The sequence below is a fragment of the Photinus pyralis genome, unplaced genomic scaffold, assembly GCF_008802855.1.
Source record: "Photinus pyralis isolate 1611_PpyrPB1 unplaced genomic scaffold, Ppyr1.3 Ppyr1.4_LG1, whole genome shotgun sequence".
NCBI lineage: Eukaryota > Metazoa > Arthropoda > Insecta > Coleoptera > Lampyridae > Photinus > Photinus pyralis.
The window spans coordinates 34,959,983-34,975,147 of NW_022170249.1; the positions used below are offsets into that span (position 1 = coordinate 34,959,983).

The following is a 15,165-nucleotide window of genomic DNA, read 5'->3' on the forward strand; positions in this document are numbered from 1 at the left end:
GTGCCGTTGGTTAAACGGATGACATAAAAATATTTAATAAAATTGAGACTTTGAGTGATGCACGTGATCTGCAGTATAAGTTAAACTTACTCGTCAATTGGTCGCTGTCTAACAAATTAAATCTTAATGTGGATAAGTGTAGTGTGATGTCGTTCTATCGTAAGCAGGTTACGCAATTGCATAATTATGTTATAAATAATTGTTCGCTTAAACGTTGTGTGATGATTAAGGACCTTGGCCTAACGTTTGATTCTAAACTGAACTTTAATACCCACATTACCACCATTTGTTCTGAGGCGTTGAAGCTCTTAGACTTTATTTTTAGGAATTCAAGAGAGCTGAAATCTGAAGATGCTCTGAAGACACTATATAATACACTCGTACGCACTAAACTTGGGTATGCTTCTGTGGTCTGGTAGCCAATTTACATCACCTATAAAATTAAACTTGAAAACATTCAAAGACGTTACCTCAAATATTTACTATATTTACGCCACGGTGCATTCCCAGTGAGAGGTGTAGATTATGGCTCTCTGCTTCTCGAGGGTGATATTGGAGCTCTTGAACGTCGTAGGGAATTTCATCAAGCAAGGTTTATTTACAACTTGATCATTAACAAAATTGACTCGCCTGCACTCTTAGCGCGCATTGGTTTTCATGTGCCTCAAAAACATCTCAGGAGGAACAACCTGTTTGTTTATAAACAATCCTTGTGTACGTCACTGATATTGCGTATGTGTGCTTGTCTTGAATCGGTTAATCGACATGTTGATATCTTCAACTGCAACGTGCGCGATATTTCTATCTGTTTTCTGTGTATACTAGATTTATTTACAGTATTTATATTCACTTTCTCATCTGTAATTAGGCTCTGCTGTTAGATGGGAAATAAAATATATTATTATTATTATGAAAGGCCTATTAGTTGATTCAGCATTGAACAACTGGCCTATACTTAACAGAATACACGACCATTAAATATAGATCTCAAGGAGGTCTTGAATTTAGCCATGATGATCGTAATTAGAAGGTGTTACAACCTTGAATCTAGTTCCAGATTAAGTGTCAATAGTTAAAGCTTGGACTTAACTTTACCGGTTAACACTTTTACATGTTTTATGCATATTTTATCGTTTCTTATTAATTAAGAGGTTTCATGACGAGTGCTTTTTGCAGATACTATTCTTGCGTTACGTATCCGATTCGCGGTTGGCGCTTTGGAACTAATTCCTTTCGTTGATGTGCGACACCAGAAATTTACGCGAAAATGACGATCGCGAGAAGGTTCAGCAATACATATTAAATCGTCGGTTGGGCCGTCGATGGAAAAGAAACTTCGATTATCTAATACCGATGCCGTTCGATTACAATTCTGATCACAACGACGAAAGAGATTTCTTCTTCGGTTACCATTGAGCCTTGGATGACGAAGATCAATTTGATCCGATGGTAGCTCTACCACCCGAAACCGTCGGAAACTACGTGAATTTGCCATTATATCAACGACTAAGCGACGAATAAAGCGAATCATTGACGCGGTCATAACGGTATGTTGCACAGAAACCTCTTCAGAATTGTGCAAACAGACCGCAACCGAACAACCATCCAACTTCACTTTGGCGGAAAGGTAGTGTCGATAGACGGCGACTGGAGACAACTCCTGTCCGTAGCCACACACACACACAGTGATTGACACGATCTAAAATTCCGAACTCTGCGCTTCGTTCGAATAAATCGAATTGACGAAAAACATGGGTCTACGGGTGCGAATAGGCAAAAGCGCGGATGGTAGCGAACGTTCGCATTACGTCCAAAATGCTCGCCGACAGCGATGAAGATCTGATAAAATACGTTCCAGACGAAGCGCTCTAATTAACGTCGAAGAAGTGGCCAACAGGTTGATTCTACTTTAGACAGCTAAATCACAAGATCTTGAACGATTCGCCCGGCGAAGAGAGGATATTCCTCAACCGACAAATCGCTGGTGGATAATGCGATACTCGAGGTACACGCCTCCGTTCAAGATGTCTATCTGAACGAAAATCCTTGGGGTTTTCCTCCTCATCGTCTTGTCCTCAAGTTGAGTTGAACTGCTGGGTGATACTGCCGAGAAACACATAGCTGAAACGGTACCCGTCTGATCCTAACCGATATGGGCCACAATTGGCTGCATTGCAGAATAGCTGTAGGACCACATTGCGGAAAAACCTGCGTTCTGTCAATTTACCGTTCACTTACGGGTTTGCACTTCAGACTATCTACAAGGCGTAAGGTCAACCAGTCGACAAAGTCGATATAAAATCACGGACAACTACGTGGCGATGAGTTGGGTGCGATCCAAACTCGAGGTAAGAATCTGCGTTCCGTGCAGCTACAAAAAAGGATCCTGGTACCATCAAAAACCACCATCTCTAGAAATATACTTCTCCTAAGTTCCGGAGAGTTTCTCTTGCGACGGAATATAATACAATTTTTTGACTTGCAAAATATATTCGAGACTTTTAGAATCATACACCGTCGCGTCGTAATGAAATGCAATATTTAAAATTTGTTCAGGAGAGGACAGGACCAGGTCATACAAAACCTTGATCGCACATATATTCCTGCCTCACTCATTGATTAAAGTATATAAACAAGAATCACAAGCAAATTGGGGATATTCTTCGCTCCGAGAACAACCCCAGATCCTTCTCCTCATAGAAAGAACACCAAATCGTCTCGACGAGAACTTGAGTTCCGCTGAATTGCGGAGCTGGGTTATCTTATTATACCACCTAAACGGGTAACCGTCCTGAATAATGGAATTCCCGTAATTACATTAGCTAGTACTAAACCCTCACTTAGTGATGACCGGTGTATATTGGGAAGGTCGGTGTCTTCGACAGTCATGGGCGCCGCGACTACTACTCAGGGGGCTGTTCGAAAAGTAGTTCTTTTTGACGTTGGTCTCGTCTATCGACGCTGGTCTCAATGCACATTTTAGTAATAGTGCTAGACCAGACGAGCGAGGTCTACGGTTGGTGGTTTAATGTACAAGGCGAAACAATAAATGCTCAATAAGAAACTTCCTTATTTGTGAAGCAATTTGATCGAAATTTTTATGATAGGCTCCTCTAATAAAAGCAACAAAACAAACGAAATTAAACGAGTCGAGTCTTAAAATGCGAGGCATTTTTAGCAGAAAGTGTTACTAAAAAAGAACTTATCAAGATATTCTTTTCACCTTTATTCCAACAACTTTTTCACACCAGTCGAGCAAATAAAACGACATTTTACCACCACACCAATAACAAACGGCGAATGCTAACAAAACCTGGGTGATAGGTCCATTAACCTGAGAAATTGTGTCTAGGCGTTACTATCAAAAGATTGTTTCAAAGTTTACAGTCGAGAAATTTTATTTACAAAGTAATGGCATGTACAATATCTGCTCTAAATTTCTTCCAAGAGCCAGTAGGACGATTTTAGGACCAAATCATGGCATTAAAAGGATTTTCAGCTGGAAATTAATTGCTCGATATATATTTATTTGATTGACCTACAAACCACCAACGTGGGATTTCTTGTGGATACCGACACAACTTGCCCCATTACCTGCAGTTTTTATATACACACAACAGAGCACATTTCATGGTTTTATTTGTGAGCCTGTCTCAAAATTTAAACCTCGCACTCTCAAACTGACATAAATTTATTTATGGAGTTAGGTTTCAATAATTATATACACAAAGCAGACCATACAAACCAATAAGAATAGACTATACATTCAAACATGACACATCAGACGTTCAAGATGACACCATCCGAACATATTAAAAATATCATTATTGCACAGCAATAATAAGCTCATACGCACACACAAAGTCAACTATCTATGTACAATTTCATTTACAAGGCAGTATTTTACACATGCTTGCAAATCGCAATTAGTTCGAGAACAGTCTTAGAGAGTTTCACTCCATAAAATCTAATAAATATTTATGAGCATCACATGCTGCACCGGATGATAATTACATTAAACCTTCGTTTAGATACGTAACATTACATTAACTATTCTTTCGTAAAAAATCCAAAGGATCTTCATCTCTGGTGGGTCGGTACACGTCGTCGTCGTTGATAAGGTAACTAAACTTTACCATCTATAGTTACATCACTAATTATAAATTAGGAATACTTCTCATTCGTTGATTATTTTTTTTAGTAAAAACTTAAGAAATACGTTTAAGCTCGCCAGTCCTCGATTGTTATATAATCAGACATTTACAATTACTAGACAGTTGGCATAACTGTATCACAGGTTTATTATTAGCTAATTACACACAACTCTCAGGACCCGGTATGGAATCTGCTATTATGTGATCTCTTCGCATTGTGGCAAACGTCGAGAATGGAGGTACATCTTTTGGTCGTCCACGCGGTCTGCCTATTGTAGCGGTTTGAATGGCGCACGTTTCCGGAGATAAGGTTAATTCTGCGTGGCACTGTAAAACGCAAAATACAGTACTTAAACTTTAATTGTCGATAGTTAAACTTACATAGCTATTAAACATGGCGTTAGGTCTGCTTCGTTCCATCGTTGGTGTGAAAAGTGCGTCGGGTCTTGGTAGTGGGCCTCCGGCACTTGGAGGGGTACCTGAATCCGCGCCTGATTTAGAAATGTCAATACCAATTAAGGTATGTTTAGTGGAGTTACCTCTAGGAGTATTGAGAATGTCCGGTTGATGATCGATCGGTACAGAGAGGGGCGGTTGATTTACGCAGTCCGAGGCTGGCTTTAACGTATACGCAACGACGTATCTTTGATCTCCGGTGTTAATTTCTAACATGGAATTAGTTCTGGAAGCTTGCGGAGTCATTTTGGGAGCTTTAGAAATTTCCAGTTGATGACCGCAATGTGATCTGGCACAATGCCTATGTCGACTTCTTCTCACTGCCAAGACAATAACAAGTAAGACCGCTAATCCCAACGTAAGTAGCGATCCAGTTAGGAGTGCAGCCAATGGAAGAATACTTATGCTCGAATTATCATCTGTAAAATAAACGCGACTGATATACATAAATTTGAACGGTAGACATGCGACAGACGAGAAAATTGTGTTTTATACAATTTAAAATGGAATGAATGAATGGAGTTTTACTAATTTTAGGTAGATCAATTAATGGATTTCATTTGAACCGTAGAGCGGCGGCGTTTTCTCGTTATTAATTTAGTGGGGATCATTTCATTTAATTTATAAAACTCCTATAGAGAAAAACACGATAGGAATTTTAATATCTCTAATCGTTTTATAAAATACCCTTTTCCTGCACAGCATAATAAGGTTTCAATTGTAACGATCTTAAATTTTCCACGTTTTTGTTTTAATGAACATTTTTCTCTGACATTCCTTTCGAAAAAGGAGGGACAATTTGGACGTTGCGATAAATGTTAATGTTAACTAATTTTTAAATAGGTTTTAATATAAAATGTGGTATGTACAACCTGCCATTTGCTTCGTCGTGATCTTTTATTCGTTACTCTACGTGTGAACATACAAGTTGTTCTAAGTTTGCTTTTACAACTGGAGGGAGAGGTTTAGTATTTTGACCAGTATTTAGCATAATTTTTTATAAAGAAACGTATAATCTAATACGGTAAACTGAAATATTGCAGAAAAAAAGGTTGGATTTGCTTTCATTTTTAAATTAGTAAGAATATATGACGGATTTCTAAGAAAACACAAAAAATCCCCACAGCACTAGGGAAATTTCGTCCTCACCAGGCAAGATATCGCCAGCCCGTACTACAAAGGATGAGCAAACTACTTTGCAGTTACGTAGATATGAAGACGATGATAGACCCCAAGGGTAAGTGATACAATTGAACGGTATCCAGAGATTATTACAAACGCCCGTAGAACATCAAGCAGGAAAATTACATCGACTGGAGCCATTGATTAATTTTGTAACCTAAAGTACCTGTGGCATACTTTACTTCAAAATGCGGCGTACCTACTGAAGCATTAAGCAAAATTCTTGTGAAGGTGATATCCATCGTATTCGAAACAGGATTAGTCGTACAGTCAGCTATATGTGATCAAGGCTCGAATAATCTACAAGTTATAAAGCAGGTTTGGTGTACTGTAGAGACACCATATTTTTATGTTGGATCCATAAAATCTGTTCAATTTTTGATGTTCCGCACTTATTTAAGAATGTTAGAAACTATCTAACAAAGGAGACTTTCTCTATAAGAACAAACAAGTTATTTTATGAGATATCGCGGACAGAAACCATATCGATAAAAAAGCGATCATGTAAGAGCTTTGCCTAAATTAACCGATAATCGCATAAATCCAGATCGATCCAAAGTTATGTCTTGTAAATTGCCTTTACAAGTTTTAAGCGCTAGTGTTTCGGAGGTTATTAGAACATGTGTTGCCACAGGCTAACTAAATTGTAACAACATCTGTGCTCATTTTTTACGTGATTTTAATAAATTGATTTAATTTCCTCGGTAGTACAAATATGTATCATACAAATCCTTGTAACAGCTCTTTGTCAGATAAAAACCCTATAGTATAGGTTTGCCAATAGGGACACAGTTAATTAGTGGGGTCTCCGATAGGGACGCGTTATTTGTAATTGACAGGCTGTATGCCATTTCGTTTGTTACACCCCAATAACAAACACCTTACCACAATCAACGAAATGTTCAACAATTCACTAGATACCCAAAAATTCAATGCATCTCATTCATAAATTTTTATTATGTGGGTCTCTCGTAATTGGGCGAAAGCCTGTTGAGGGGTCAGAACAAGAGAGGGACAATAAATAAATAAATTTTAAAAAAACAAAAACCCTTAATCTTTGCAACCTAATTAACCTATATAAACCCCCCCCCCCCCACCGCATACGAGCATTCACAGCCCCAACATGGGACCCTACGCACACACAACATCGCATAATTACTAAACAGCATAATCATGCAAAAAAATATTATAAATCTTCATATTCGAAAAAAACTCTACAAATAGTAAGTGACTAGTATATTAATTACAAAATGAATGCAAAAACAGTAGGAGTTGCAGCTTCTAAGTAGAATAATCTTGGAAACTAAATGATAAAATTTAAAAAGATACTACTCACAGAAGTAAAATGGCTCTTATTCGCATAATAACGCGCAGATTTAGGCGAATTGTGTGTATGATTGACAACAAAATCATTTACAATTTTCAATTTTTTAAAAAATAAATTCAATATCTTCCCACAATATTGGTACATTCTTGGATCATTAATCATTGCCTGTACCGCTCTTATGAAACATGATTTATGAACCATTTCATGCTGAACCAATACTAAACATAACCTCTAAATCTAATCCTTCTGTCACCTCCCCATTTATTTCCACACCCATTTGTCTACATTATGCTTTCGTTTTACAAAACAGTGTTTGCCAAGGCTACCAATTTGCAACGAATAATTACAAGGTGGGTAAATTACATTTAAAATCAGAAATTCATGTTTAATGGCTTTAGGTTCGGGAACTGCCACATGCCTCTTACTTTGGAAGAAAATGCAGTCCTCTTTCCGTAATGGGAGTAAAGACGGAAACGGAGTTTGGACGTATTCGGCTCGCTTGTGCATGATTTCGAGAGGCATATCCTGAATTGAACATGTCGTTGATTACGAGAACTTACGCCGCCATATTCTTCGTGTAGTAAAGCGATTTGACGGTACAGGAAGTGTTCCTTGTGGTTTGTTTTCATTTTAGTGGATACATTAATTCCCAAAACTACCGAATGGTGAAACATTTTTAACAGTATTTTGATGACCGAATTGTTAGAAGAAACCGTTGACCGCCAAGATCACCTGATTTAACGCCCTTGGATTGCTTTTTGTTTGGTCATCTAAAAATAGTTATTTATATAACAAGAGCGCGAAGTTCAATTTCGCGCATTGAGACTGAAGGTATTTTGACGAGGCGAAGCCGAGTCAAAATATCAGTCAAATGCGCGAAGTAACTTCGCGCTAGCGTTATATACAATATTTTTTCTACAACTGAACCGATTGTTAATTAAATTTGCTGTTTAAGTTCAACTTTGTCACGTGCGCGAAATACTTTTTTTCACTGTTGACGATTTCGCGCACGTTGTCAATAGCAACCTTACTTATTAATTAACAGTTTAAAAATCTAGTACTTCGCGTTTCAAAATCCGTCAGAAAATGACAGGTTTTTTTGACAGTTGTAGAAAAAAATAATATTTGCTATGTAACTTCAAATAATTTGGACACTAATAAACGTTATTTACATGATTCCTTTTTAAGCTCCAGTATCATTTGTGTTGCGGCAAATGTCAGGTTTCATGAGATATGCACAGGCAATGATTATGATCGCTCTGTACTTCTCTTCAAGTTTCCATTGGCTTAAGATTGGGTAAGCAATCTTTGTACACCTCATATTTGCAAATGCAATGCAGAAGTTTCCCAAAAAGCAGTGGTTGATTTTCAAGACACACTGAAATTAATTCTATAATTAACCGCTAATTAATCGCTATGACTGGTTCCATGGTTTATAGTTCAAGCTTTAGTTTGGGATGTTACTGTGGTAGATATTCTTGCAGATAGTTATGTGTTGAAAACTTGAGAAGTGTCAGGTTAATATTCTTGCAGATAGTTATGTGTTGAAAACTTGAGAAGTGTCAGGTACTGCGATTGAAATTGCTTGCAAAATGAAACAACAAATATACAAAGAAGCCATCGACTTAAATATAATTGGTAACTGACAAATTTCCGAAATCGTTGAATTGAAATTCAAACAATATTTGCTTGAAAGGATTTCTCTTGCAATTCAGCGTAGAAATGCAGCCAGCATTCGGCGAACTTTTCCAAATTCTGTTTTATTATCAGAAATTTTTATCTTATACTTCGTAAGGACTTTTTCTATAAACATTTATATTAAATAAATTATTTTATAAACTAAAGGAGTATATTAAATTCAGAGAGGCTATATTTGATTTTGATTGAATTTTTGCGCTAAAAGAGTATTTGACTAATTAATTTATGAGCATAAATCTCTATAAAATGACTTAATTAACGCTTTGCTCCTGTGAAATATGGACGTGTAGAAAGTCCCCTAATTTTCACACTTTGACATTTTTATTCACAGGTCGCAGGGTCCGTATCAGTAGCTGATTACTCGCAGTCAGCTAATTAAAAAGTCTCATCTTTCTCGTTTTTTAAATAAATTTTGTAAGAGGACCTCTTTGTTTAGCTCCTTAATTAGAACAGGGAATACCACGGGATGCACGAATGCTTGTAGGTTTTCGTGTAGGCAGTTTCCAATCAAAGTAAACCTAAACGTGTATAGAAAGCATAACGTTACGTTGACAATGTATTAAAACTTGTATGTAGCTTGTTAACAACTTTGTAAGAGCCATGGTTCATTTTAAAGTTGAGATTACAAATCTAAGTGTCATGCCATTCAACTACACCATATCGCTACTAAATAGTTGGCATTAAACAGTAGACATTTAAGCAAAGTATACTTGAATAAATCGCTTTACTACTGAGAATCCACTTCTTATGACGCAATTATAGTCCCGCTTTCTTTAGTATTAGTATAAACATTAACTTGGGGATTGGAACAAGTTGACGAAGCGGCACCTACTTGTGCAATAATTGTGTTTTTTTAAAGAAAGTTTAATTACATTTACATTGCTTTTTATTCCTTATTTAAAGTAAATTTGCGTACATCTAAAATATGCATAGTATATCATTCATGTTTAATTTTTACATGAGATTAATTGGGTCGAATTGTCACGCTCGTGTTTAATTAAAATTATTCAGGTGGCAGGTCCTGTATTTCAGGATAAAATTTTATCGAAAGTGTAAATAGTGTGAATTGCCATTTTAAACCGATAACAACATAGGGAATAAGTGAATCGCAGTTTCTAAAATGGTGAAATCGTAAAAAATAGTGCGTAGAAATCCTTAAATCGAAAATTGAACATTTTCTTAATGGACATTTAGTTAAGCAGCGCATTGTTTATGAACTGCAGAGTGTGGTATTGTTTGATCTGGCGTTTTGTTATTATGAAATAACATTTGGCGGGTTTCCCGAATTTTGAGCAACGAGCACTTTGTATCAAGAAACTTCAATGAATGTAAGGTGGTAGTGACTTATCTTTATTATTGGTTCCATTATTTCTAATATAAATGTAGTTATCTATCCCGCAGGAATATTTTGAGTTCTCTTACGATTGGTTTACTTTACCCTTTTAGGGTTTACTTACAATAAATGCATTGTGTTGGAGATAATCTTTTGTGATTTTCATGACAATTTTATTTTACAAAGGGAGTAAATCAATTTTGTTTTACAGACACGTCACTATGGAAGTTGCATAATTTTTCCAATTGACTGGAGTGTTATTAAGGTACTGAATATTCTGCTAATTTGTGCATTGTTGTGCGTTAGAGAGAAATCTATTGAATTCTTTCCTGTTCTTAACCCATTTTTATCGGAGCTAGCCTAGGAAATAAAAGTACGAAAGGTGGTCTCAACGTACTACGGCGAAAGAAGAGGAAAAATATTTTAAAAATGGAACTACCCCACCTGAGAAAAGAGAGGGACCATTGCAAGATGCCGCCAGAAGTGAGGTTTTAAAGTAGGGCACGCATTACACAAGTAGCTTTTAAATTAACACGAGTGAACTCTTGTGCAGTCTACACGTGAATATTAGAAATAAAGACTCGTACGCGAAAAGAAGCACCAGTTAATCTAACAGTGCATGATTCTGCGCTTGCCAGCCACATTGTGCGATACCTATAAATCCAATAAAATAATAACGTCAAGACTGGCATACAAGGGTAATTCAACATATTATATCTTTAATTTTTGGAGAGACTGGGTTCGTAATAGCCAGACTCATCGGAACAAGCAGCAGGTCTTGCAGAACTTGTCACTTCTTCTTCGCCGTCAGACTCATCCATGTCCACTAGGATACGTAAAGACATGTCCCTTGTCCCATACAAGAGCTGCACACAGGATACTTGAGCCTCTCCTCCAAAGCATCGTTTGCGGCACTTGCAAGGTATATATTTTCACAGACTTTGTAAAGCGGGCTCCTTTGTTGATTTAATGGGTAGCAGGCTCTTATGGCTTCTGGTCCATCCCCATTTGGTTGGATCTTTCTCCACTCCTAATCATTTTTGAATATGGTGGTACTGTTACGTTTTTTTCTCACCAATTAATATTCCTGATTAACATTCCGCTTAAGTAACTATTTGACTTGTGCTCTTACTTAAATTCTTACGCCATCTAGATATTTACATTGTAATTCGCTATTCCTATAGTAAATTTCTTATTATCTTAGTATAGAATTCTTATTACAATAGTTCCTTGTTTTGCCGTCCGAGATCGTGCAGAGTTCTCTTTAATTCTTTTTCGTGCATGCACTTCTTTGTACAAAAAGAGATTCTGTGCTATTACTCGTAAGAACGTATACGGCATAGGCCGTGTTCGGTATGTACCAAAAATTACTCATTGACTCTTGGTTTTGAATAATCATTTTTAGGCTTCTTACTTCTGGCTTACTCTTTTCTTCACAATTACCTACCCGATTGTTGCTTCCTACATTGATATTCTTACCGCATAAATTTGGATTTTGTGAATATTACCCCTCCACGCTAAGTCACTGCACAAATGATTCATATTAGGAAATATGCCCGAGTATGAGAACCTATATTATAATAAATAGATGACTACGAGTAAAGGAAAAATATCCAATATTTGACGGGCTGTATCGCAGGACTTGCAGCAATAATTCTCGAGATATAACAAAAAATCAGATTTGCTTCATTTTTTCCGATGTTTGCCTTTTATTGTCTTATTTGACTGGCCTAACACCTACAAAAAAAGGCTAATAAATCAAAAAGGTATCAAAATATTTAAATAATTATTCTTTGGGAAGTGAAAAAAGTTTAAAGAGGCTGCGAGGGAATCGAGAATTTGGCTCAAGTTGTACCATCAGAAGGAATCCACGTATGTAATAAAATGCTTATACTCCTGGAGTTCAGTTCTGTGTTGGCATTAACTAGCGCCTGGCTGCTTACGAAAACGGTCTTCAATATCCAATTCAATATTCAATCGAAGACCATATCAATATCTTTGTAATACATTAAATACCCGATACTACGTGTTATTATTTGACAGGAAACGAGTGGCAATACTCTTACTTTTCCAATCTTAAATATTAAACTGCGCAACCGTGAGCATCTCCTTAGAATCGATTAACACCTATATACAAAAGAAATATGGTTTCCTGAAAATAATATTCTACTCCTAAACCACTCGGCGTACATAATGCGGTTTAAGTGCGCCAATTAGGTTTAGCAATGGTCGATTCGCTTTCAACCAGTAGCAATTAGAAAATGCAGTAGTCCCAAAACGGTTTACCGGAAATTTTAAAATGAAATAAATGTGGCGTTGTTGTGAGATCGCTCTCCACCCCTTACGTTAAAGAAATCATACCCATTGCATAAATTACAAAATTATTAAGACCAGAAGATTAAACTAAAACTTACTTTCGTCGTTTCACGTATTAATTAAGTCATAAATGCAGCGCGAATTTAATATTAAACTATTTCGCTCGTTTGCAATTAACTTTGAATTTGGTCACAGCAAAGGGCGTGCATCGCGAAATTATACAATGTAATCGATCCTGAAACGGATGAACGTGCTGTTACGACGTTTAGTTATGCTTGACGAGTTCTTATTGTATTACTCTCGACAACCACTTACGAACCAATGAGATCGTACGATTTTCATTAATTCAATGCACTCTGACACTTTACTCATAAAAGAATCGATTAATTATTCAGGTTAAGTCCACCCTCCCGTTCTCGAACTTCAGGGTGACTAACTTTTAAATTTTCTTATATTTGCTGTCGTTAAAGCTTATTTATTTCAAGATGTAGTTCCCCTAAAAAATTTCACGTTTCAGTAGGTCCATTAGCCTCTCGGCGTACCCTTTCCACTTTCATGATACAATATTGACACAAAGCTCAATTTGCCGCTGTAGGAATTGTATAACTTCATCAACCAAACATACCAATTGTGAAATTTTCGGCAACTGTTAAAATTAGTTTGTGCATTTTAAATTGCTTTATTTTAAATAGTAAATTAAACCCCGCGTCGGGTGTACAGTTCAGAAATATTTTTACAGATAAAAGCTCCCTTCAATCTGATCTATATTATAACAATCCACACGGCCTTGTTTTCATTTGACTTTCAAATTTGCGCGAAAATTAAATCGTTATTGGCAAAATTGGTTTTTCTGTAAACAAAATTATTTTCATTTTGTTTGTGGTGCTTATTAAATTCACTTTCTTTGATTTTTAAATGTGAATTCTATGTTTCTATTAACTTGTTTAACCACAATGATTGAAAAAAATTGATAGGTTACCTTTTCAAATAATACGAGGGCTGCTAAAAAATATTCCGACAACAATTTGAAAAAAACGATGGAAGCCTTCGCCTTTAACGTCAATACACTTTGGGACACAACATTTTTCGCCAGGCATTTTTGAAGGTTGCAAATAAACAAATGTCATGAATAAAAGGAATGCGGACACTGGGTCAATCATTTTAAAGGCTTATTCACGAAAAAAACGATCAAATTATACCACATTCTAGGATGTTGTCATTTGAGGTTTTTTAATTGCAGAAAATCAGTTAGAGCGCATTGCTATTTCCTTTCAGTTAAGCACTTATACCACTAGACAACCAAAACAGTACCTACGCTACAAACTCCTACAAGGCAAAGGGGCGGAGGCCCCCAAAGGACCCTGCCCAACAAACACCATCGTACGGAATGCTAGCTAGAGGTAAGTACTTCCATAATTCTCGGTGGTAGGAGCTCAATTCGCCCGTCTGCCACAAAACATGCAACGGGCAATTATTGGCGTGGACACATTTTCTTTTATTTAGTTAGTAAAGACGAGAGTACCGTAGAGCGCTATCGGCATCGTGTGCACCTGTAGAAGGTTATTTTAACGATTGAAAGAATAGATCGCCTCACAGTAAATGCCCATACGAGTGAATCAATTCGTTTGTAAAGACATTAAAGAAATTGAAGCTACTAGAAATAAAAAAAGATTCTCAAAATATAAATTTCTAAATTGATACTTGTAGTACACGATTCTTGGCGAGAAACAGATCATCCTATAAAAATGTAGAATACTGGAAAGCACAAGGAAAACAACAATATCAAATCCAAAAATATTGGTTTTAGATGATAAATAAAGAAAAATACGCAATTACAAACACTTGCGTTTTTTAACTGCATATCCTACAAGTAGTTGCTTATTGTGAGAGTATAAAATTTAAAAAAAGGTATAGAACAGAATTACGAAGATAAGAGTGTATTTGTGTATCCGTGTATCGCGGTGTTGACGTCAAAAAGAGCGACTAGCCTGTTTGTAAAACTACGAGTACTGCTATTAAAAGATGTTCTAGTCAGTAAATGACGTCAGATAAATATTTGTGCGACACTCGAGAAAATATGTAATGGCGTTGAGAGTGCAGGCGAACATCACATTCGTGTTGCTCGGGGGTTTTCATTTGTAAACAAAAAAAGACTCTAGCGATTAGTGACTTCGAAACAGTTTTATATGCATACGCTTTCATACTTTATTATTTATTGCACTGTCAACCGCATATTACTGCACATAATTCTAAAGCATGCGCATATCGTTATGGTTCTGGAGAATATACCTCAAAAAAGCTAGACGAGATTTGCACTTCCACGCAGTAGTCTACGGTTGTCCTAAATTTAAGCACTATTGGCTATTGGTAAGACGATGACAGTAAAAACACCCTGTATATACTAAATCCCTTTGTTTTCAAATTAAATTTGTTATAGTTAGTTTGAACGTTGCGCTTTCCGTGATCTTAGGGACGATTTCGTTCGCAAGCGTACCGATTAAAGGTTTATTCTCTCAACTTCAAGAGGAGGCCGAGCTCACTTTAGACAAAGCTATACAAAATGCAAAGCAGACGGAACCATCGATAAAAAAATAATACTTATGAATGAGAGAAGATTCAAACAAAACCGCCATCATCAGAAGTTGAGGGTATCAATTCGAGTTCGCCTAGAAAGTTCACAATAAAGGAATTCACAACTG

The 15,165-nt window shown here is 36.6% G+C and overlaps 1 protein-coding gene across 1 annotated transcript in view; it reads right to left on the reverse strand.

The window, feature by feature from the left end:
• Positions 1 to 3,673: 3,673 nt before the first annotated feature.
• LOC116160054 (nephrin-like) overlaps positions 3,674 to 15,165 on the reverse strand; it is a 138,556-nt gene continuing 127,064 nt past the window's right edge. Inside the window, exons 11-13 of the mRNA XM_031473188.1 lie at positions 4,694 to 5,029; positions 4,536 to 4,633; positions 3,674 to 4,481 (exon numbers count right to left, since the gene is read on the reverse strand). Of these exons, the coding sequence (XP_031329048.1) occupies positions 4,314 to 4,481; positions 4,536 to 4,633; positions 4,694 to 5,029 (602 nt within the window). The 3' untranslated portion in view covers positions 3,674 to 4,313. The remainder of the gene's footprint in view (positions 4,482 to 4,535; positions 4,634 to 4,693; positions 5,030 to 15,165) is intronic.